The 20612-nt window shown below is 35.3% G+C and overlaps 2 protein-coding genes across 2 annotated transcripts; one reads left to right on the forward strand and one right to left on the reverse strand.

The window, feature by feature from the left end:
- The first annotated feature begins 466 nt into the window (after positions 1 to 466).
- GSL8 (glucan synthase-like 8) lies at positions 467 to 18182 on the forward strand. Its single transcript, XM_089629061.1, has 51 exons — positions 467 to 1051; positions 1456 to 1553; positions 1662 to 1825; positions 2294 to 2417; positions 2695 to 2805; positions 3073 to 3198; positions 3655 to 3744; positions 4424 to 4521; positions 4610 to 4727; positions 5076 to 5204; positions 5494 to 5570; positions 5657 to 5738; positions 6061 to 6153; positions 6269 to 6371; positions 6460 to 6583; positions 6682 to 6862; positions 6940 to 6992; positions 7359 to 7419; positions 7576 to 7657; positions 7761 to 7810; positions 8289 to 8375; positions 8787 to 8872; positions 8959 to 8986; positions 9287 to 9384; positions 9531 to 9612; positions 9702 to 9862; positions 9948 to 10068; positions 10338 to 10435; positions 10535 to 10625; positions 10724 to 10884; positions 10985 to 11094; positions 11677 to 11811; positions 11992 to 12060; positions 12147 to 12318; positions 12932 to 13049; positions 13352 to 13471; positions 13757 to 13872; positions 13950 to 14033; positions 14461 to 14573; positions 14686 to 14738; positions 14819 to 14995; positions 15100 to 15147; positions 15349 to 15507; positions 15779 to 15892; positions 16009 to 16097; positions 16192 to 16350; positions 16457 to 16559; positions 16809 to 16928; positions 17052 to 17102; positions 17179 to 17361; positions 17633 to 18182. The coding sequence occupies exons 1-51, from the start codon at positions 847 to 849 to the stop codon at positions 17867 to 17869; spliced, it is 5712 nt and encodes a 1903-aa protein (XP_089485187.1). The 5' UTR covers positions 467 to 846; the 3' UTR covers positions 17870 to 18182.
- Positions 18183 to 18424: 242 nt separating this feature from the next.
- Positions 18425 to 19272, reverse strand: LOC149383368 (uncharacterized). The gene is made up of 2 exons (XM_089629062.1): positions 18998 to 19272; positions 18425 to 18734 (listed from the first exon to the last, which is right to left on the reverse strand). Exons 1-2 carry the CDS (start codon positions 19119 to 19121, stop codon positions 18541 to 18543), a joined length of 318 nt encoding a protein of 105 aa, XP_089485188.1. The 5' UTR covers positions 19122 to 19272; the 3' UTR covers positions 18425 to 18540.
- Between the last annotated feature and the right edge of the window lie 1340 nt (positions 19273 to 20612).

The raw sequence follows: 20612 nt of genomic DNA on the forward strand, positions 1-20612 counted from the left end.
TCAGATCTCTCTCGTAAGTTATGGATAGTTCATATATATATCATTATTTATTTATTTTTTAATCGAATGATAGTTCATTTGCCATGTTGAATGGAATGGGATGGCATTGTCATCGGCAAAGCAACCAATTTGTAAACCATGCTGATCAACACGTGCACTACGTATTATATAGTCTTTGAAATTGCTTTCTTTATTATCCAATTTGTAATAGTTTTAAGCGAAGATTCCATTTGTAAATACTTTTTCATTTAAAGAAGGTCCAGACTCGAGACTTTAGCTATACTTTTCGTCGTTACATTTTCGCGTCTTAATTAATCACGCGCTTTATATTTCAAAACAAAACTTAATAAAAAACCTCAAAGAAGAAGTCAATTGTCACGCTCCTCAGGGGCATATTTCGTAATTCAGTCCATCTTTCCCAAAAAAAATACTTATTTCTTTCTAATTCTAGCACTTTTAAGTCTCTTCTATTTTTTCCCGCGATCTCCGCGTTTTCATCGACTGCATTTTCGTTTCCCATTTCTCTGTCTGTTGTTTCCGTGTCCGAACTCGGAATATTCGCCGATTCGACTCGCTTCCAAACCTTCCGAGTGGATTCATCACCGCTCTCGAAGCTCGTCATTTGCAGAAATTTGGAAAATATTGTCGTTGTTCGCATTTTCGTTGCGCAATCCGAACCATTTGCCGATCCGATTCAGCCGAAATCTCCAAGTCCGCTGTTTTTTTTTTTTTTTTTTTTTTTTTTTCTTTTTCTTACAGAGCTTATTTTCTGAATATCTGACGCTGAGAAGAAGGAAAGAAACTACCTCTAGGGCTCGAAGTTGTTGCCGATTGGGCTTCCTAGCCATGGCTAGGGTTAAGGAGAATTGGGAGAGGCTTGTCCGAGCGACGCTTAACCGGGAGCAGCTCAGAGCCACCGGAGGGCATGAGAGGACTCCGAGCGGGATTGCCGGTGCGGTTCCTCAGTCGCTCGGCAAGAAGACGAATATTGACGCCATCTTACAAGCAGCCGATGAGATTCAGTCTGAAGATCCGACCATCTCGAGAATTTGTAAGCCTATTCATCTTCTTTTAGTCACTGTTAATTTGAGAATACTGGTTATGAGCTTTTTTTCTTCTTTCAGGAATTTCAATTGTGAAAAAAAAGGCTTCTTGATTTTCGAAGCTAGACTTGAAGTTTTAAGTAAATTTTTATATTTTTTTTTTCTCAATCTTCTAGTGTAGTTAGTTGAGCTTGAATAGCGGCATCCTGAGTGTTGGAGAAAAAACTTTTCGGAGCCGAGAATTAGTTAGATTCGAGCAGAACACTTTTTGGTTTATTTATTTATTTTCTATTCACGAAAGCTTTAATTTGATGTTTCAAACACGCTCTAGTTTACTTACAAAGACACGCAGTTTTTGACGTATCTTGTCCTGCTCATACATCGACCCTAAGTATTATTGTTTCAATCTTAGTGTGCGAGCAGGCATATACAATGGCTCAGAATCTGGATCCAAACAGCTATGGTAGAGGTGTCCTTCAGTTCAAAACTGGCTTGATGTCTGTGATCAAGGTACTAAATTGATCTTCTCAGTTCTCACGATAATTTTAAATATAAACATAAACATAATGGGCTATGCTTTTAACAATATTTAGCATCAATGTTCTCTTTCTGCTGCAGCAAAAACTTGCAAAAAGGGATGGTGGGCAGATAGATCGAAATCGTGATATCGAGCTTCTATGGCAATTTTACGAACGATATAAGAGACGTAATAGAGTAGAAGATATGCAGAGGGAACAACAAAGATTGCGGGAGTCTGGAACTTTCAGTACTAATATTGGAGAGTAAGATATTCTTTTTAAATAATGATTTTTGTTCTCAGTTTCATGCTTAAGGGCTAGTCTGTAACTTGTATGTCTTATTCTATCCCCCTAGAGCATCAGCTTTTATAGCTATTGTAGGTCTTTTGCTTTTGCTTAAATATTATAAAGTGAGAGTGTTGTTGCTAACTTCCTGTTTGTTTTAAATCAGTATAGTGTCATATTATTGTTGTGGCTAATAGTTGAAATTTATTATATTTAGAACTTAGATTATGAAAATTCTACAAGCCATCACGTTACTTACTAATTCAGCGGATCCCATAAGAACTCCGAAGTTCAGTATGTTAGGGAGAGAGTAGTACAAGGACAATGTCCCTGAGTGGTCTTTGGGGTTGCATCACTCTTTAGGAATATATATGATTAACTGGAAGAACCTTTTTCTTTCTGTTATTTTAATTTACCCCTAATGGTTTCCTCGTTCTGTTGGTTCAGTTTGGAATCCAAATCTCTACATATGAAAAAGGTCGTCGCTACATTAAGGGCTTTAGTTGAGGTCATGGAGGCACTTAGCAAAGATGCAGATCCTGATGGAGTTGGTAGACTTATCAAGGATGAGGTACCTTTCCACCTCTGATTTCCGAAGTTCTTCACTTAGAAATTAAGAAATGATTCCTGAATTTGGTTAAATATTTTATGCATATTGTTGCCTATTATAAACGAGTAATTAGGAAATGATGTATGCTAGCTTGTTTACCACTATAAGTTATTGCTAAATTTCTAACCTGCTTTTTGGCTTATAGAATCTTGTTCTATTTCCAGAGATATGAACCTTTTATAAGAATATAGCTGCTTTTTACAAAGATTTAAGATAACCTCGTTCTTTGGGTTTTCAGTTGCGAAAAGTGAAATCATCAGAGGCACAATTGTCTGGGGATATCACACCTTATAATATTGTACCTCTGGAAGCACCTTCGTTGACTAATGCCATTGGAGTCTTCCCAGAAGTAAGCTTAAGCCCTGTTATCTGTAACATTTATCTATCTGCATATCATATGTTTGTGGAGAGGCCTATTGTTTTCCAAGCATCCTTTTGCAGTGCAATAATTTGATCGGAACTTTCTTTCAAATTTAATGGTGTTGTTGGTTATGTTCCATCACTCTATTGATTTCAAGTAACAATTATCTTTTTACGAAATTTGCCATCTTGTTGGCAATTAGTTTTCAAAATGATCCTGTAGGTGTAAATTGTTATTTTGGATAATTTTTTGCAGGTTAGAGGTGCAACATCTGCTATTAGATACACTGAACACTTCCCTCAACTTCCTGCTGATTTCGAAATTTACGGAGAACGGGATCCTGACATGTTTGATCTTCTTGAATATGTGTTTGGGTTCCAGGTTTGTTATCTACTCGTGATTTTTGTTAAAGTGTGTGTTTTTTTTTTCTTCGGGATTGCTGCCTTGACTCAAACAAGGCACGATTTTTTCTTTGATAAATTTTTCCAGTTTCTTTTAAATTAGTTCATAAGTTTGCAGATTTCTGTATAGTTATTTTATCTTCAGATTCAGTTCTAGACGATGTTAAATACATTGCCGCTATACTCTGACGATTAGTTCTGAGATAGATGTGTGAGAGAGATTGTTATAATCAATATGTGTGCTGAGATAGGAGTGAATGATGTTTGCTAAGCGGGTGTGCCTGGAGGGTGCAGTTTACATAGAAGCTAGATGAATATATTTAGTAAAGTCAGCTTGTATATGTCATAATCAGTTCTTATTTCCGTGATTCTATTCCGTGTTAAGGGGCTTCTGGTTATTGCTTTGCCTGATATTTTCTTTCTTTCTATCTTTTAGAGAGACAACATAAGGAACCAGAGAGAACACGTTGTTCTTACTGTTGCAAATGCACAATCTCGATTTGGAATTCATGTTCAGTCTGATCCAGTGAGTTCTTTGATGCTCTAAATTCTCATTTTGATTATCTTTATCCATTCAGAATTTATATACGTAACTTCTGCTTTATTTCGGTTGAGGTTGTGTGTGTCTCAAGACATAATTAAATATGCTTACAATGATAATAACAAATCTCCCAATATCAACATATACAACCAATCTTTGCTCAATAGACCTTTCTAAAGGTTTTGGATTCTAGTCCTGTAGTTAGCTATTCAGCAAAGAAAAAAAGAAGAAAAAAATGAAAAGGTTGGTCTCATCGTAAGAAGTGTGTTTTCTAAATCATTAGGCATATTTTTTTTACAAATGAAAACTATAATATTATTTATAGTAATCACTAACCATTGATTCAGAAGAGTTCCAAAACGAAAATTACAAAACTACTAGGCAGTAGACCAGTCTCTGACCATTATCGGAATGAACCATTGGAAGTTCTGCTGTCTGTATAATTTTTCCTGTTTACTGCATGAAATTAATCATTATGGGGAATTGATAGCTTTCTTTTTTCCTGGAAAATAAAAAAGGACAACCCTAGATATCACAAAAATCAAGTACATTGAGAAGAATAAGCTAATCCTCCAGAACAAGTAGGCTTTGAAACTTGAAACTAAACAATGATAAATGTCGACAGCATTTGATTCTTCGCTGACTCTCTCTTCTTCATTTTTAGAAAATAGACGAGAAGGCAATCAATGAAGTATTCTTAAAGGTGCTGGATAATTATACCAAGTGGTGCAGATACTTGCGGATGCGCCCTGTTTGGAACAGGTCATTCCACTTCCATGCTGTTTATTTAGCCACTCTGTTATCTTTTCCCCCTCTCACATTCGTCATTACCATTCTTATCTGTCTACAGTTTTGAAGCAATCAATCGAGACAGAAAGCTTTTTCTCGTTTCATTATACTTACTTATATGGGGTGAGGCAGCAAATGTCCGCTTCCTTCCTGAATGCATTTGCTACATATTCCACAGTGTAAGTTGCCAGCTTTAAACGGACATTCAGTCTGGTGTCTGCTCTAAAGTCTAAACTAAGATTTTTCTCAACGATATGAAATTTTTTGGAGTCTGATTTTTTTTTTTTTTTTTTTTTTTTTTTTTTATATATATTTGGTAACAAGTCACTGCTTAGTAAGCAAATATTATTTGACCTCTGACAGGTTTAGGTTTTTTGGTATTTGAATATGAAAATTTTGGCTGAAAATTGTGAAAAAATATAAAAAAACAGAAATGCTATTATACAACTCGTGTTGCAGTTCTTGTACATACTCTTTAAGTATATGTCCAGAACAAGGATGTAAGGATTTTTCTTTTCCTCATACAGATGGCAAAAGAATTGGATGCCGTATTGGACCATGGAGAAGCTTATCGTGCTGCCAGCTGCAAAACTGAGACGGGCTCTGTTTCATATCTTGAGAAAGTCATTAAACCTATATATGCCACACTGGAAGCAGTAAATATCTCTGTTTTAAGATTACTATTAAAATCCTAATATTGCATTTTCTTTTCCTTTGTTTGTAGCTGACTTCGTGCTTTGAATTCGTATGCACTTTGTTTGTGTTTTTCGGGTCTTGCAAAGGCTCTGATTTTTCAAGATATAGTAGTTTAAACAACCATTTTTTCAAAATTAAAAAGTGTATTTGTCATATAGTTTGTCTCGAGTGATGCAACTTTTTCCAGGCACATTTTTTTTTTTTCAGTTGATTAATCTCTGTTTTATGTACATTTTTTGGGTGCCACAGGAAGCTGCGAGAAACAATAACGGAAAAGCTGCACATTCTGCATGGCGGAACTATGATGACTTCAATGAGTATTTCTGGTTTGTAATCCTCTTATTCTGTGTTTGATTGATATTATTCTTTGGTTTAGAATATAATTGTGTGTATTCTAATTTGTCATGTTTAGGTCACCTGCATGCTTTGAATTAAGCTGGCCTATGAAATTGGAGTCACCATTTTTGCGGAAGCCGCCTAAAAAGGGGAAGCGAGTATGCTTTTTCCTTTAAAGCTGATTGAATTTCACGTAGTCTGATTCTCTGTTTGCCACAAAACAAAATAAAATCCTTAAGATCTCATTTTTGGTTTATTTAGTATTGCTCTCCGCAAGCTAATTTTCCCAGGCAACACTTGTCAAGATTAGATTTTACGTTTATGAAAACTTGTCGATGTTTTATTCTTCTCTGTTCTGATTAAATGTAAATTTTTTTATTGCTTGTATATTTATTTCTTAGATTAAGGCATCTGCGTTGGTATATCCTACCTTCTTTTCGATAATAAGTTGTCCGCTAATTCTGTCTTTTTGATTGATAGACTGGAAAAAGCACTTTTGTTGAGCATCGGACCTTTCTTCATTTGTATCGGAGTTTTCATCGTATGTGGATATTTTTGGCTTTGATGTTCCAGGTAAAGTTTTCTGTGGATTCTCATGATTATTTCTATGACATCTAAATATATACTTCATTGATTATTGAAGCTGAGTTTCTTCGTTGCCTTTTTTTTTTCTCTTTATTCTCTGAAGACTTTAGCAATCATAGCTTTCCGTGACGAACGCCTCAATTTGGACACTTTTAAGATCGTGCTTAGCGTTGGGCCCACATATGCTATCATGCACTTTTTTGAAAGTAAGTAATTCGCAATTAGCATGTCTATGAATTGGACATCTGTTCTATTTTTATTCATCACACCATTGACATGTCATTGTTTTCCTAGGTTTATTGGATGTTGTGCTCATGTATGGGGCATACACCAGTGCGAGAGGCATGGCTATATCAAGACAAGTAATTCGATTTTTCTGGTTTGGATTGAGCTCTGCCGGTGTAGTGTATCTATACCTGTGAGTAGTCTCTTGAATCTGAACAGCAACTTCAAGGACATAATCTAGTCCTTCTTTGCTATTAATGACATTTATTGTAATTTTCTAAACAACTGCAGGAAGGTTCTGGATGAACGAAATAGCTCTAATTCATTCTACTTCAGAATATATGTCCTTGTACTGGGTGTATATGCGGCGTGGCGCATATTCCTTGGGCTCATATTGAAATTCCCAGCGTGTCATAAACTATCTGAAATGTCGGATCAATCATTCTTCCAATTTTTTAAGTGGATTTATCAGGTAACTGCTAACCTAAATAGTTCCTTAACTGATACAGATGAATCGATCATAATTTTTTTTTCCTGTGGTATATTCAGGAGCGTTACTATGTTGGGCGTGGTCTCTATGAGAGTCTGAGTGATTACTGCAGGTTTGTTGTTCACACTAGAATTATATGTAGTTTTCGTGAATTCGAACTCTCCATCACTTTTTTTCCCGTCTCGTCTCAGGTCTCTGAAATTAGATTATGACACGTCATTGTGCTTTTTATATCATTCACGTTTCATAATTCTGTTAATAGAGGATTAAAAGTGACTTGTGGGAGTAGTGCGTAAGACTCGAGGAATATGTCGTAAAAAAGCGTGTTGACGAAATGAATTTTGCTTGAAGTGTGCAATAAATAAATATAAATCGTGGGACCCCAAGTCCTTTCCTTTTCTTTCCAATGTTTTTAAATACACTGCATGGAACTTATCCTTCACAATGGGATTCACATAATCTTCCATTCGTGGTGTAGGTATGTACTGTTTTGGTTGGTGATCTTTGCAGCCAAGTTCAGTTTTGCCTACTTTCTCCAGGTTAGCTACGCATCTAATAATTTAGTTTCACTGGTTTCTGGAGTCCATGTGGTGTTTACGTGGTTATTTTACGAAATCGCTTGGCATTTAAGCAAACAAAAAGAGTATATTTTTGAATTATAACCATGAAGATACTTCTTTGGACATCGATTTCAGATAAGACCTCTTGTTGAACCCACCAATATAATTCGGAATCTTCCACAAGTACAGTACTCATGGCACGACTTCATATCAAAGAGTAGGATTGCTGTATTCATTTATTTGGGAGGATTTCTCTTTTTCTCACGATGGTTTATCAGTTTCTTTATCCAACTAACTGACCTTTACTTGTGATTTTACAGATAATAACCATCTCTTAACTATTGTTAGCCTGTGGGCTCCAGTTGTGGCTGTAAGTACCGATTTTTCCCAGATATTAATATTGACTGTATATGAAGAGGCTGCGACTTCTATATGCGGAGTTGAAGCTGTAGGCATTTGTAGACCATTATTCCATGTCTCTTGCTTTTTGGGTGGAAGATCCTCCAAACTAGAAGTTGAGACCGTGGGTTCAATCTGATGTAGTGCATTTTCAAAGTTTAATCCTTAGTGATTGGTGTATAAATTGATTAATGTAATATGTTCATGGTCGATAAAGACAAGGCCTTGTGGATTTTATTCGGGTCTAACCCGGACACCACGGTTATAAAAGAAAAATATGTTCATAAAATAGATGCTAGAATAATATCAACTGGTAACTGATTTGACCCATCTAGTGGAAAGACAGTGATCTTAAACTTTAGTTATTGTACTTTCAATTTAAAGTCATGCCAATTAGTATAATATCATAACAAGAGTATGAATATTTGTAATGTAATTTTATTGTTCAGATTTATCTCATGGATATCTACATATGGTACACACTCTTGTCAGCCGTTATTGGTGGTATAATGGGTGCTCGTGCTCGATTAGGCGAGGTACTAATGCTATTTTATAGCTCCAACTCATTCATTTCTAATATAGTATTTTCTTCCCTTTCGTTTCAATATTTTAAACAAGATGAAGCCAAAAAGAACTACAGCCTTCTTTATATGGCATATGAAGCTTTTTTCTAGTTTCCTATAGAGATATTCAAGGAGACAACTTTTATAGCATAAGGTTATTTGGGTTATCCTTTTGCTCTGGCTTCCTTTCTCTTGAGAAGTTTCATCAGAAAAGTATTTAATAGTATCAACAAATTTATTCAGTCTGATGTGTTTTCTTCGTTGCCCATTAGTTTATGCTTTTTATACTGGTTCTCTTGTCGAGCAAATTACATCTTTGCTGTCAATAGATAAAAACAATGCTGACTATGAAAGGTGATGTCTTCCTTTTTTGTGCCTCTGAAGATTCGCTCAATTGAAATGGTGCACAAACGTTTTGTAAACTTTCCTGAAGCCTTTGTAAGAAATCTTGTCTCTTCAGAAACAAAAAGGTAGCTTTTGCACTGTTTAAACTTCCATTGCATTATTTGATAAATCCCTTCATGATTTTTACTAAGAAATTGCTATGTTCATTCAGGCTGCCCTTCAACAGACAATCGTCTCAGGTGAGATCTTCAATTAATTCAGGGGTATTAGCACTAGTAGCGAAAGTTTAGTTGTCTTTACACAGTTTCCCCTGTTTTCGTCCTAGCTATGTCTATTATACTTAACCCAGTCATGAATATCTAAATCGCCACTTCACATACAAATCACAACTATTAATAAACATATATTACTTTGTAATGTCTCGAAAGCGTTCGTTCGAAATTAAGCATCTGTTTTGGAAGTTCAGGATATGCTTGCTTGAGATTCTTGTCATGAAAGATAGCAGGAGGTTGATCTAGTAATTTTTTTTTTGTATCCAGGAGGCACAAGATATGAACAAGACATATGCTGCTAATTTTTCTCCATTTTGGAACGAGATCATTAAAAGTTTGCGTGAAGAAGATTATATCAGTAATAGGTAAAGTCTCTTGAAATAAATTTCTTATTAAGACAAGAAGTATGACTCCTGGTATTCTCGGTTTTCCTGCTTATTCTGTATTTCGTATGGTGTATACATATGAAGTCTCTGCGATCTCAATTATTGGTGTCTGTTTATGAATCCAGGGAGATGGACTTGCTCTCTTGTCCTAGCAACACTGGAAGTCTTAGATTAGTACAATGGCCTTTGTTTCTTCTAAGCAGTAAGGTGCTGATACAAACCTAGAATTCTTGTCAGTAAAATTTTGAACGATAGCTTCAGCTCCGCTTGACTTTTGTTTATTTTTCGCAATATAGATCTTGTTGGCTGTTGATTTGGCCTTGGATTGTAAAGATACACAAGCGGATCTTTGGAATAGAATATGCAGGGATGAATACATGGCTTACGCAGTTCAGGAGTGCTACTACAGTATTGAAAAGCTGTTATATTCGCTGATTGATGGTGAAGGGAGACTATGGTATGAACCTAATTACTTCTTCTATAATGCTGCCAAATGCTATTTCTAGTTTACTTACATCTGATCATCACGTAATTTATGATAGGGTTGAGCGGATTTATCGTGAGATCAACAACAGTATAATGGAGAATTCACTTGTGATAACGTTACATCTTAAAAAGCTCCCTCTTGTTTTGTCAAGATTCACAGCTTTAACTGGGCTCCTGGTACGTGTATACTATACATTACGTGGAAGTGCCCTTTTATACATGATATATATTTGGCCATTTTCAAGTGTGAGATAATATATTCTAGTACTTACCATTTCTGTGCTATTTCCTTGTTGTCAATTTTTTTACATGCACTGTATTCACTGGAGATAGTTATTCAATAAAAGCTTTTCTACCCTTTTGAAGTTGTAGACTCGGAATATGGATAGTCATATGATCTGATATCATGTTATGTTATGTGAATGCTAACGAGCTGTGATTTCCAGTTACGGAATGAAGATCCTGGACTTGCAAAAGGAGCTGCAAAAGCTCTCTTTGAACTATATGAAGTTGTGACACATGATCTTCTGTCATCTAATTTAAGGTCAATAATCTGATAGTGATAGATACTGGTTTTTTCCTTAAATTGACAACTCTATTAAGATTATTTTATATTTGTTTCCTTTTTGTGTGCGTGGTACAGGGAGCAACTTGATACGTGGCAAATTTTAGCGAGAGCAAGAAATGAAGGACGCCTGTTTTCTAGGATAGCATGGCCCAAAGATACAGAAACTGTAAGATTATGTGGTGAAGATGTATAAAGGGTATTCATGCTATTATGTATATAATAATGTTATTTCCTCACTTGATATATTGCTTTAAACTATCACAGAAAGAACTAGTGAAGCGGCTGCATCTTCTTCTTAGTGTAAAGGACCCTGCAACTAATATTCCAAAGAATCTTGAAGCAAGAAGAAGATTGGAATTTTTTACAAATTCATTGTTTATGGAAATGCCAGCGGCGAAGGCAGTCAGTGAAATGATTTCTTTCTGGTAAATGGATTTCCTGGTCATTGAACCCTATTTTTATTTTTCGTTTGTAAATAGATAGCTAACATTGTTTGTTCTACATTTGACTATTGTTCGAGAATAGTGTCTTCACCCCGTATTACAGTGAGACTGTAATTTACAGCTCATCAGAATTGCATAAGGAAAATGAAGATGGAATATCAGTTATTTTTTATCTTCAGAAAATTTTTCCAGGTATATATCATTACTCATGCACTAGGCTCTAGTGCAGTGCACATTTTTTGTGGTTCGGTATCTTGCATCTGCCAAGCACAGTTTTTTTTTTAAATGTTTCTTAAAAAATTGTTCACGCTTGTTAGTAGTTCCCTCCCTAGTTTCTTTTTCTTTGGTGTAGAAAGTCGTAAGGGATGAGATTTTCCAGAGTGTTTGGATGGGCCTCAATTCTTCACGCAATCTAGTTTGTGTACTGCGAATAATAGAATTCATAGCTCCATTTTTTTTCCTTTTTAATTAATTAATAATAATAATAATAATAACTCTGAAAGTGTGTATGGCTTCATTTCTGAATTTTGTGTGTTTTGAACTGCATACTTCTGAAAATGTGACTCGTCTTTCTACCTCAGAAAATTATGGTTTCTTTTGTTTATGGGGTTGTGTAGGGTTAGTGGAGAATGGCAGTTGTTGTGCATTTCCTAAAAGCTCAATCAAATTAATAATCTTTTGTTCATTATGAGCTCATCGGTGATTTTATCTCAATAATTTCGCTTCCAATTTTACAGTTTGTCGTAGTTGTTTATCATTTAACTTTCCTTGTAGATGAATGGAAGAACTTTTTGGAACGGATTGGCCGGCCAGAGTCCACTGATGAGACAGATTTACAGAAAAATCCAAGTGATGCCTTGGAGCTTCGGTTTTGGGTGTCTTACCGGGGACAGACTCTGGCTAGGACTGGTTAGATTCATTTTTACATTCTTTATCGTTTTGTAGATTTTTTTTAATATTTTTTTACTTAACGATACAACCGCATACACACATTACTGGTTCTCTTTGATGTTAAGTTTGTTTGAGATGCAATACTATTTTTTCATCAAGAAAAGTTAGTTTTATCAACTCTATGATCTGTACTTGCAGTGCGTGGTATGATGTATTATAGAAGGGCTTTGATGTTACAGAGCTACATGGAAGGTCGATCTCTTGGAGGTAGTTTCTTGTTTATGAACTGAGCATTTTAGTCGCTAATGTTATGGGCCTATTGTATCTTATTCTTTTTTTCCTTTTCTTTTTAGTTGATGGAAATTCTCCATCCAGCATTCCTACAGGTCAAGGTTTTGAATTGTCTCGAGAATCACGGGCTCAAGCAGATCTGAAGTTTACATATGTGGTGTCGTGCCAAATTTATGGGCAGCAGAAGCAGAGAAAGGCTCCAGAGGCTGCCGACATTTCTCTTCTGTTGCAGAGGTGATTATTAAAGTTTTCAAGTTGCTTGCTCTTATATTGTCGAAAGGAAATTCGCAAAAGCATGGTATTTCTATTTTCCTTTCGCATCTAATGTTTGCATAAAGCAGATACCCATTTTGATTTTGGAATGATTTATCTTGGTTCGACATTTATTTGCCATTAAACGAACTATATCATATGATGGGGATTTTATATCAAAACCTTGCAGTAAATTTTTAGTTTTCTGATATTATATTGAAAAGAAATAGTTTATAGAATTTCTTCAACTATGTCAGATTGACGATATGAATATTTAGTGAAATGCATGAGTCGATGCCACAAAGAAACTAGACAGCTAGATATTTCTTTTTAAAATTCGAAAAGAGATTGGTTTTTTTTTTTTTTTTTTTTTTTTCATGTTTCTCTTCTTTAGCATTAATAATTGAGTCTGGAAATTATACCAAGTTCTACCCTGATTAACACTCATTGGGTGTTGATGCACCTTTCCTATTTTTGTCTGCCATCTTCTTACGACTCTGTTGTGCAAACAGAATTCAGTCTGACATGTAAGACGCTTCATACTTCTGCACTAATGACCTTTTATTCTCTGTTTCGTTTTCTTTTTTATTATTAGAAATGAGGCACTTCGAGTCGCTTTTATACATGTGGAGGAAACCCAAGATTCCGATGGAAAAATTTCAAGAGAGTTCTTTTCAAAGCTTGTTAAAGCTGACATGCATGGAAAAGATCAGGTAAGAAGTGGCTCTCAGTTACTATTTTGTTAGTGCACACTGCATTTCCTTTTTCGATAGTTTGACGTGAATCATCTATATGCCTTGATGATAATATTGAGAAGCCATTGTTAAGTTAGATTAACTCCTTCGCATAAATGAAATGGCCTGGGTTTGATATGTTGATGGTTTTCTCCTTCAGTTGGTGTCCTAATTTTGTCAATGCGTGACAAACAGCCTCTTAATAATTTCATGAAAGTATTGGGAGATATACTGGCCAGGGTTTGAAATGTTTCTCAAGTTTTATGTCTGTGTGTGTTCAGGAAATATTTTCGATAAAACTTCCCGGTGATCCGAAGCTTGGTGAAGGAAAACCTGAAAACCAAAATCATGCCATTGTTTTCACTCGTGGAGAGGCTGTTCAAACTATTGACATGAATCAGGTTTTTCTTTAAATGATTATTACTTTATTCCTTGTGCAACGTTTACAAACTCATGCAAAAAGAAACTTGGATTTGTTGGTCAGTGTGTGTGTGTGTGTATATATATATGTACACATATCACTCAACTCTGAATTCAACAAGCGTTTAAACATTCTTGTAATTTTTGTTCTTGATTTTCCGGCTTTGCCGTGATTTTAATATAGTCAGCTGTTTCTTTTTTTCTTTTTTTTTTTTTTTTTTTTTTAAAAAAAACAAGCGTTTAAACACTCTATTTGGTGTCCATAGGATAACTACCTTGAGGAGGCAATGAAAATGAGAAATCTTCTTGAAGAATTTCATACGAAACATGGCCTTCGGCCTCCAACTATTCTTGGTGTTCGAGAGCATGTCTTTACTGGAAGGTTTGGCTGGCTTCATCTCAAACCTAATTTATATATTTATTTATCAATATATTAACTTAGATTCTTTGTTTTCCCAGTGTTTCATCTTTAGCATGGTTTATGTCGAATCAAGAGACTAGCTTTGTGACGTTGGGGCAACGGGTGCTAGCATACCCACTTAAGTGAGTATCATTCTCATAATGCGTCGTTCATTATATTTTTTTTTCTTTCTTTTCACCTAGCTGCTAAACTATATGAATTATGTATCACACAACTGCAATAACTGATTTTTTTTTTAATAAAATCCTCGTTCTTTCCTCCGATAAAATTTCATTTTTTTTTACTATTAACTTTAATCTAGGACTCTTTTAGTAATCATTTCACAAAGATGCTTTTTAGTTTTTGTCTAAATTCTAATTATAAGGGTTTTTTTTCAATCTCTTGTGTACACCAATCATTATTTTTTTTGAAATTTTGACAATTCAAAGGACCATTTTAAAATCATCATGTCAAAATGAAAAAAATTCAAATTGCATTCAAGTAGCTGACTATATACCTAATAAACTTAGGACTGAAATTTTCCTTTTCTTTTCCGCAACTATCTTCCAGAGTCCGCATGCACTATGGTCATCCAGATGTATTTGACCGAATATTCCACATAACTCGAGGTGGCATTAGCAAGGCATCGCGTGTCATCAACATTAGTGAAGATATATATGCAGGTGCATTTAACTAATTTCTTTCTTATTTATTTTTGGGATTTTTATTCACACGCAATGGTTGCGATTAAATGTGATTATATGGTTTATTGCCCACCAAAACAATATGCTGCAGGATTCAATTCAACATTGAGGCAAGGCAACATTACACATCACGAATACATTCAGGTTTATATACATTTTTTTTTTCCGATCATTAAATTCCTAATGGTCCTTTCAATTTATTCATAATAGCATGCTTTGTGCAGGTTGGAAAAGGAAGAGATGTGGGCTTGAACCAGATTGCACTGTTTGAAGGAAAAGTTGCAGGTGGAAATGGGGAGCAGGTTCTTAGTCGGGATATATATAGAATCGGGCAACTGTTCGATTTCTTTAGAATGCTTTCTTTCTACTATACTACGGTCGGCTTCTATGTTTGCACGATGGTGAGTTTCTGTTATGTGTAACGTATAATCACGAAATCATATATGTGCTCTATAGTCATCGGAGTTTTCTAACGATTATTTCTTTTTATTTGTACTCAATGCAGATGACAGTCCTCACTATATACATATTCTTGTATGGACGTGTTTACCTGGTAATTTTAATTTCCTCATACTCATAATGAGATATCGTTATTATATGTGAACTACTAAGGTGTCTGACAATTCTGGATTTTCCGGCTTTGCCGTGGTTTTAATAAAGTCAGCTGTTTCTTTTAAAAACTAAGGTGTCTGACAATTTTCCGATTCAACAATTTCTGTCATTAACTTTTCTTATGGATTCTTCTTGCTTTCAGGCCTTTTCTGGTCTTGATGAAGGAATTGGCAAAAGTGCACGGAGGTTAGGAAGCACAGCATTGGATGCTGCTTTAAATGCCCAGTTTTTGGTCCAAATTGGAGTGTTTACTGCAGTTCCTATGATTATGGGTTTTATTCTTGAACTGGGATTGCTAAAGGTAAAGTTGGTCTCTTTTCTGAGCTCAATGTTTTATGTGAATTTTCTTTTATTATAAAATGGTTTGGAGATTGTTGGGTCTGTAATGTTTTTTCTTCGGCTAAGCCGATTTTCTCAATAAAAGACCTGAGTTTCTTTTTTAAAAAAAATGGTTTGAAAGGGTTATAGATTCTGATTATGATGCTTATGAACGAGACCATTTACTTTATTTCTAGGGAACGATTTACTCGCAATTGCTGATTATGTTTGCGTCTTGCTTCAATTCATTGCAGGCGGTTTTCAGCTTTATCACAATGCAGCTTCAATTATGTTCTGTTTTCTTCACTTTCTCATTAGGAACTAGAACTCACTATTTTGGGCGTACCATTCTCCACGGAGGTGCTAAGGTGTGTGTGTTAACTTTGTAACCACTCTAAACTTTTTTTTTTTTTTCCTTAGCTAAAACCAATATCTTGAGAGGAAAAAAGTATAATACATAGATTTCACTGTATTTGACCAATAGTACCGTGCAACTGGAAGAGGCTTTGTTGTCCGCCACATCAAGTTTGCTGAAAACTACAGGCTCTACTCAAGAAGCCATTTTGTCAAAGCGTAAGTTTGATAACTTTTGAAGTTAACTTCATGATTTTAAAAGCTCTTAAATCCCTTGAACAATAATTAGATTCTGAAAAATTGATTTTCGCAGGCTTGAAGTTGCTTTGCTCCTTATAGTATACATTGCCTATGGTTATACCAACAACGGACCTGTTTCCTTCATCTTGTTAACCCTAAGTAGTTGGTTTCTGGTCATATCATGGCTCTTTGCGCCATATATCTTCAATCCTTCTGGATTTGAATGGCAAAAGTAAGGATCTATTTCTTCAGCTCCCATATGAGAATTATAATTATATTTCATAATATTCCAGTAGAGATCTTAACTTTCTATTCGTTGAAAACCCGTCATAAAACAGAACCGTCGAGGATTTCGATGATTGGACCAGTTGGCTACTCTATAAAGGTGGTGTAGGAGTGAAGGGAGATGATAGCTGGGAGTCTTGGTGGGATGAAGAACAGGTTGGAAACCGAAATATGATTTTTTATTTTATTTATTTTTTTCAACCCGCTTCACATTTCCCCTTTCCATTGTGGTGTGTGGTTTTGCTGATGAATTTAGTCAGCCTTTAGTCTCCTCTTCATTTTAACGTCTTTTATGTTTTTCAAAGTCATGAACTTTATTTCAACTCTATAATAATTACACTCCATCACGCAAGTAACCATTTAATACTCAATGGGTGATCATTTTTTATGCTTCTGTTGCTGCAGTCCCACATTCAAACACTGAGAGGTCGCATATTGGAAACAATTTTGAGTTTAAGATTCTTTATGTTCCAATACGGCATTGTCTACAAGCTCCACCTCACTGGAAACGAGAGATCACTTGCGGTATTCTTCATTCCCGTGTCATCCTACAGTGAATTTAGTGCCTTTGTTTTTCTTCTACTTCATATAGCTTATATCCCTTCAGTATTATTAATAACGAGGCTCACGGGTGTTTATATCGTCTAGATTTATGGATTTTCTTGGCTTATACTCGCTGGCATCGTCATGGTATTCAAGGTTTGTACACTTTTTTCACCATCACATTCTTTTTGCACGCCCATGTAACTCACTTGACGTCCTTTTCACATTGCAGATCTTTACTTACAGTCCCAAAAAGTCCGCCGGGTTCCAGCTAGTAATTCGATTCACACAGGGCGTCACATCCTTGATGCTCATCGCAGCGATAATCCTCGTCGTCGTATTCACTAATCTTTCAATCCCCGATTTGTTCGCTAGCATTCTCGGGTTCATTCCAACCGGGTGGGCCATTATTTGTGTAAGTTCCAACACTTTTTACCTTTTTTTTTTTTTTTTTTTTTTTTTTTTTTTTTTGTGTGTGTGGCCGTATACTTAATTAATTTTAATCTACGAACTTATTATTTCTTGACAATTTTAGTCTAGCCGACGCAAAATTTAGTAAACTCTAAATAAAATTAACATGTGATAGCGTGACGCAACAATTATTTACAGTTAAGACTGAAAAATTGCCAAAAATACTGAGTCTAGAGACCAATTTATCCTTTTTAAAAAAAAAAAAAAAATTTCAGTTGGGTATCACGTGGAAGAAGCCATTGAGAACCCTGGGACTGTGGGACTCGGTTCGGGAATTTGGGAGAATGTACGATGCCGGAATGGGAATGCTTATATTTGCACCGATAGCCTTTCTCTCATGGTTCCCTTTCATCTCCACCTTTCAATCTCGGCTTCTCTTTAACCAAGCCTTCAGCCGAGGCCTCGAAATCTCCATCATCCTTGCTGGCAACAAAGCAAACGTCGATGTTTAGAGTAAAAAAAAAACCGTTTCGGGTAGGTAACTAAATCCAGTCTCTGTATTTTGTTAATCGTAGATCAATATAGAAATTATCTACATTAATGATTTTGTTTAAATGTTTGAAGGTAGTGTTATTGAATATTGACTACGAGTGTTTAACTTAGTTATAGCTGTATATTTTTGTTGTGAAAAGAAATGCTTAGATTTCGTTTCTGTAGATTCTATTTTGCATGACCTTTTAGTATGTATGTTTGCGTAGCAGTATATTTTTAGGTTCGGCCATTGTTTTCGGTGCTTTGCAGCAATTATATGTTTCTTTTTCTTAAGTTTTGTAATATTATTAGAAAAGCTTGAAAATGGCATAAACATTTTAAAAATAGAGGTGATTAATGTCATATTTTGATATAATTAACTATTTCTACGACGGACACCTTTGTTAAGCAATGAGCTTTGTAGGTGACATACATTTTTGTATGATGTCATACATTTTCCTCCTCTCAGGCCATTTCTTCACTCTCTTTTTTATGCTCTCCTACAAAGCTCCGCATACTTCTACCTGATCTCTCATGTCAAAAATACAAAATACATGTAAACCGAGATATAGTTAATTAGGTGGCATACATTTATTTGTATTTGTCAAAAATACAAAATACAAAAATCAATGTTTCATCTTCCAACACATCATCAAATCTCTTTGATGGTGGTAAATGGCACCCAAAAGCTCTCTTTTTTTTTCTTCTTTCTTTTTTGGACCCTTTGTGCAACAAAAAAGCTGAAAACATGCTCCAACATGAAATCATAGTCCTCCATATTGTCGTACGAATTAACAACCAGGTCTTCGTTAGGTTTATCAACGTGAAGAGGTTTTTTCTTCTCACCTGAATCAAACAAATATCACACAGAATAGTGACACATACGAGAGCCAAGATTTTCCATTATTATGGAAGTCATTTGGGTGTGTTAATTGCTCTAGCTATTTCTCAGAAGTCATACGCTGTCGCACCTAATGTCGCACCTAATAAACTTTTAGGTGCGACATTGTGAGCATTGGGTGCGACATTCGTCGCACCGGAAAACGTATTTTGTCCTAGTGGAAAGAAATAAAATAAAATAAAAAAGTAAAAAAAAAAAAAATTGTTACCTGTCTTATTTTTACCAGCCGCAGCTTCTTTCTCCAACTTAAGTTTCTCGTTGGCGATTTCAGTGATTGAAGAAGCCATTTCCTTTGCGTCCGCTGCTTTCAAAAAGATCGTCGATACTCTCATCACGGCCTTAAAATTCAAAAAGCCACGTTGAGAGCATAATTAAAAATAAAATAGAAAAAATAAAAAACAAAATAACCCTTCCCCACGTATAACCTCGTATGGAAGGAGTTTTTGACCAATGAGCTCTGCGTACTCCTGAAAATCACTTTCAGATTTCAAATAACCCTTCCCCACGTATAACTTCACAGAGATTTAATTATAAAGTCACAACTATTTAAGAAAGCTAAAGATACTTATGTTCCTCGAATTGATGATATCACGCACAACCTTTTAGGCAACTTTTGATATTAAGAAACAGGAAAAGAAGAATGGGGAAGTTACCTTTAATGCTTCAACTTCTGCGCTGATGAAGAGGGGCTTTAAAATTTCGGAATCCCCAAATCAAATTCCAATTTCAAACCCTAGAAATAACAATAAAAAAACCCCTAATTTACAAACCTAAAATCAGACCAAACATTAGCAAAAGAAATCGAACCTGGTCACAGCGAGGAGGAGCGAGTCTGGAGGCCGACAACGAAGAGAGCGGAATCGGGCGGCCGAGATTCTTCGGAAGCGTCGTCGCCAGCGAGGACAGAGCAGAGGTCAGTGACGGGGCGGAAGGGGCTTGGCAGAGGCAGAATCGGCGGAGGAGGAAGAGGTTTGGTAGTGGAAATGAAAAAACGCATGTTTGAGTTTGATATAGAAATTGGTTTGGTTTGGTTTAACCGTCGGAGTAGACAGCGAAGTGAAGTGGGAGGAAACGAACCGACGTAAAAAAAATACAACCGATATGACGTGTCGTTATTTAACAGGTTAAAAATAGAATGAATAGTGTGATTTTGTGATTCTGACTTATTATAGATATATAGATTATTTAACAGGTTAAAAATAGAATGAATAGTATATGAATAGTGATTTTGTGATTCTGAATTATTATAGATATATATAGATATAGATAAAGATTAGAAGGATATATATATATATATATATATATATATATATATATATATATATTCAGAAATAGAATTTGTATTGCATATAATTTTCAATTGAAATTCCAATAATATTATTGATGGTGGGATTTCCTCCAACTACATGAGTTAATTATCACATATTCATTGCTCTTATGTTTATATATTACTAATTAACTTTTTTTTTTCCCGTAATCAAGGTCAACTCAATCGTTTTCCGTGCATAGAAGGATTGGTTCTTCATCTCTGAAACAAGGTTGTAATTATTACATCTGATCTTTTCTACAATTTTACCGACTCGTCTCTTAGCCAAGATTTAAATCGATTGTTGGAACCATCCCAAAATTTAAATCCGTCTAACATGCATCCCGATGAGACCGCTCAAGGTATTATCTCTTTCTCTATTATTTTTCCTCAGGTTTCTGTTTGTCTATATTTATTTTCCTTTTCACGTTACCTAATATTTACATAATTGAAATGGAACTAGATTTTTTTTTTAAGCGCAGACTTTTTGTCCTTTATTTCATAAAATTTTGGTGGT

Source organism: Urtica dioica, chromosome 10 (assembly GCF_054948205.1).
Source record: "Urtica dioica subsp. dioica isolate 48M chromosome 10, U.dioica_male_clone48M_v1_H2, whole genome shotgun sequence".
NCBI lineage: Eukaryota > Viridiplantae > Streptophyta > Magnoliopsida > Rosales > Urticaceae > Urtica > Urtica dioica.

Coding starts and splice junctions, on each gene's coding strand:
- GSL8 (XM_089629061.1), top strand. CDS start 847: ATGGCTAGGGTTAAGGAGAATTGGGAGAGGCTTGTCCGAGCGACGCTT. Junction 2,806..3,072: donor CCATTGGAGTCTTCCCAGAA/GTAAGCTTAAGC, acceptor AATTTTTTGCAG/GTTAGAGGTGCAACATCTGC. Junction 4,522..4,609: donor ATGCGCCCTGTTTGGAACAG/GTCATTCCACTT, acceptor ATCTGTCTACAG/TTTTGAAGCAATCAATCGAG.
- LOC149383368 (XM_089629062.1), bottom strand. CDS start 19,121: ATGAGAGTATCGACGATCTTTTTGAAAGCAGCGGACGCAAAGGAAATG. Junction 18,735..18,997: donor GGCTGGTAAAAATAAGACAG/GTAACAATTTTT, acceptor TGTTTGATTCAG/GTGAGAAGAAAAAACCTCTT.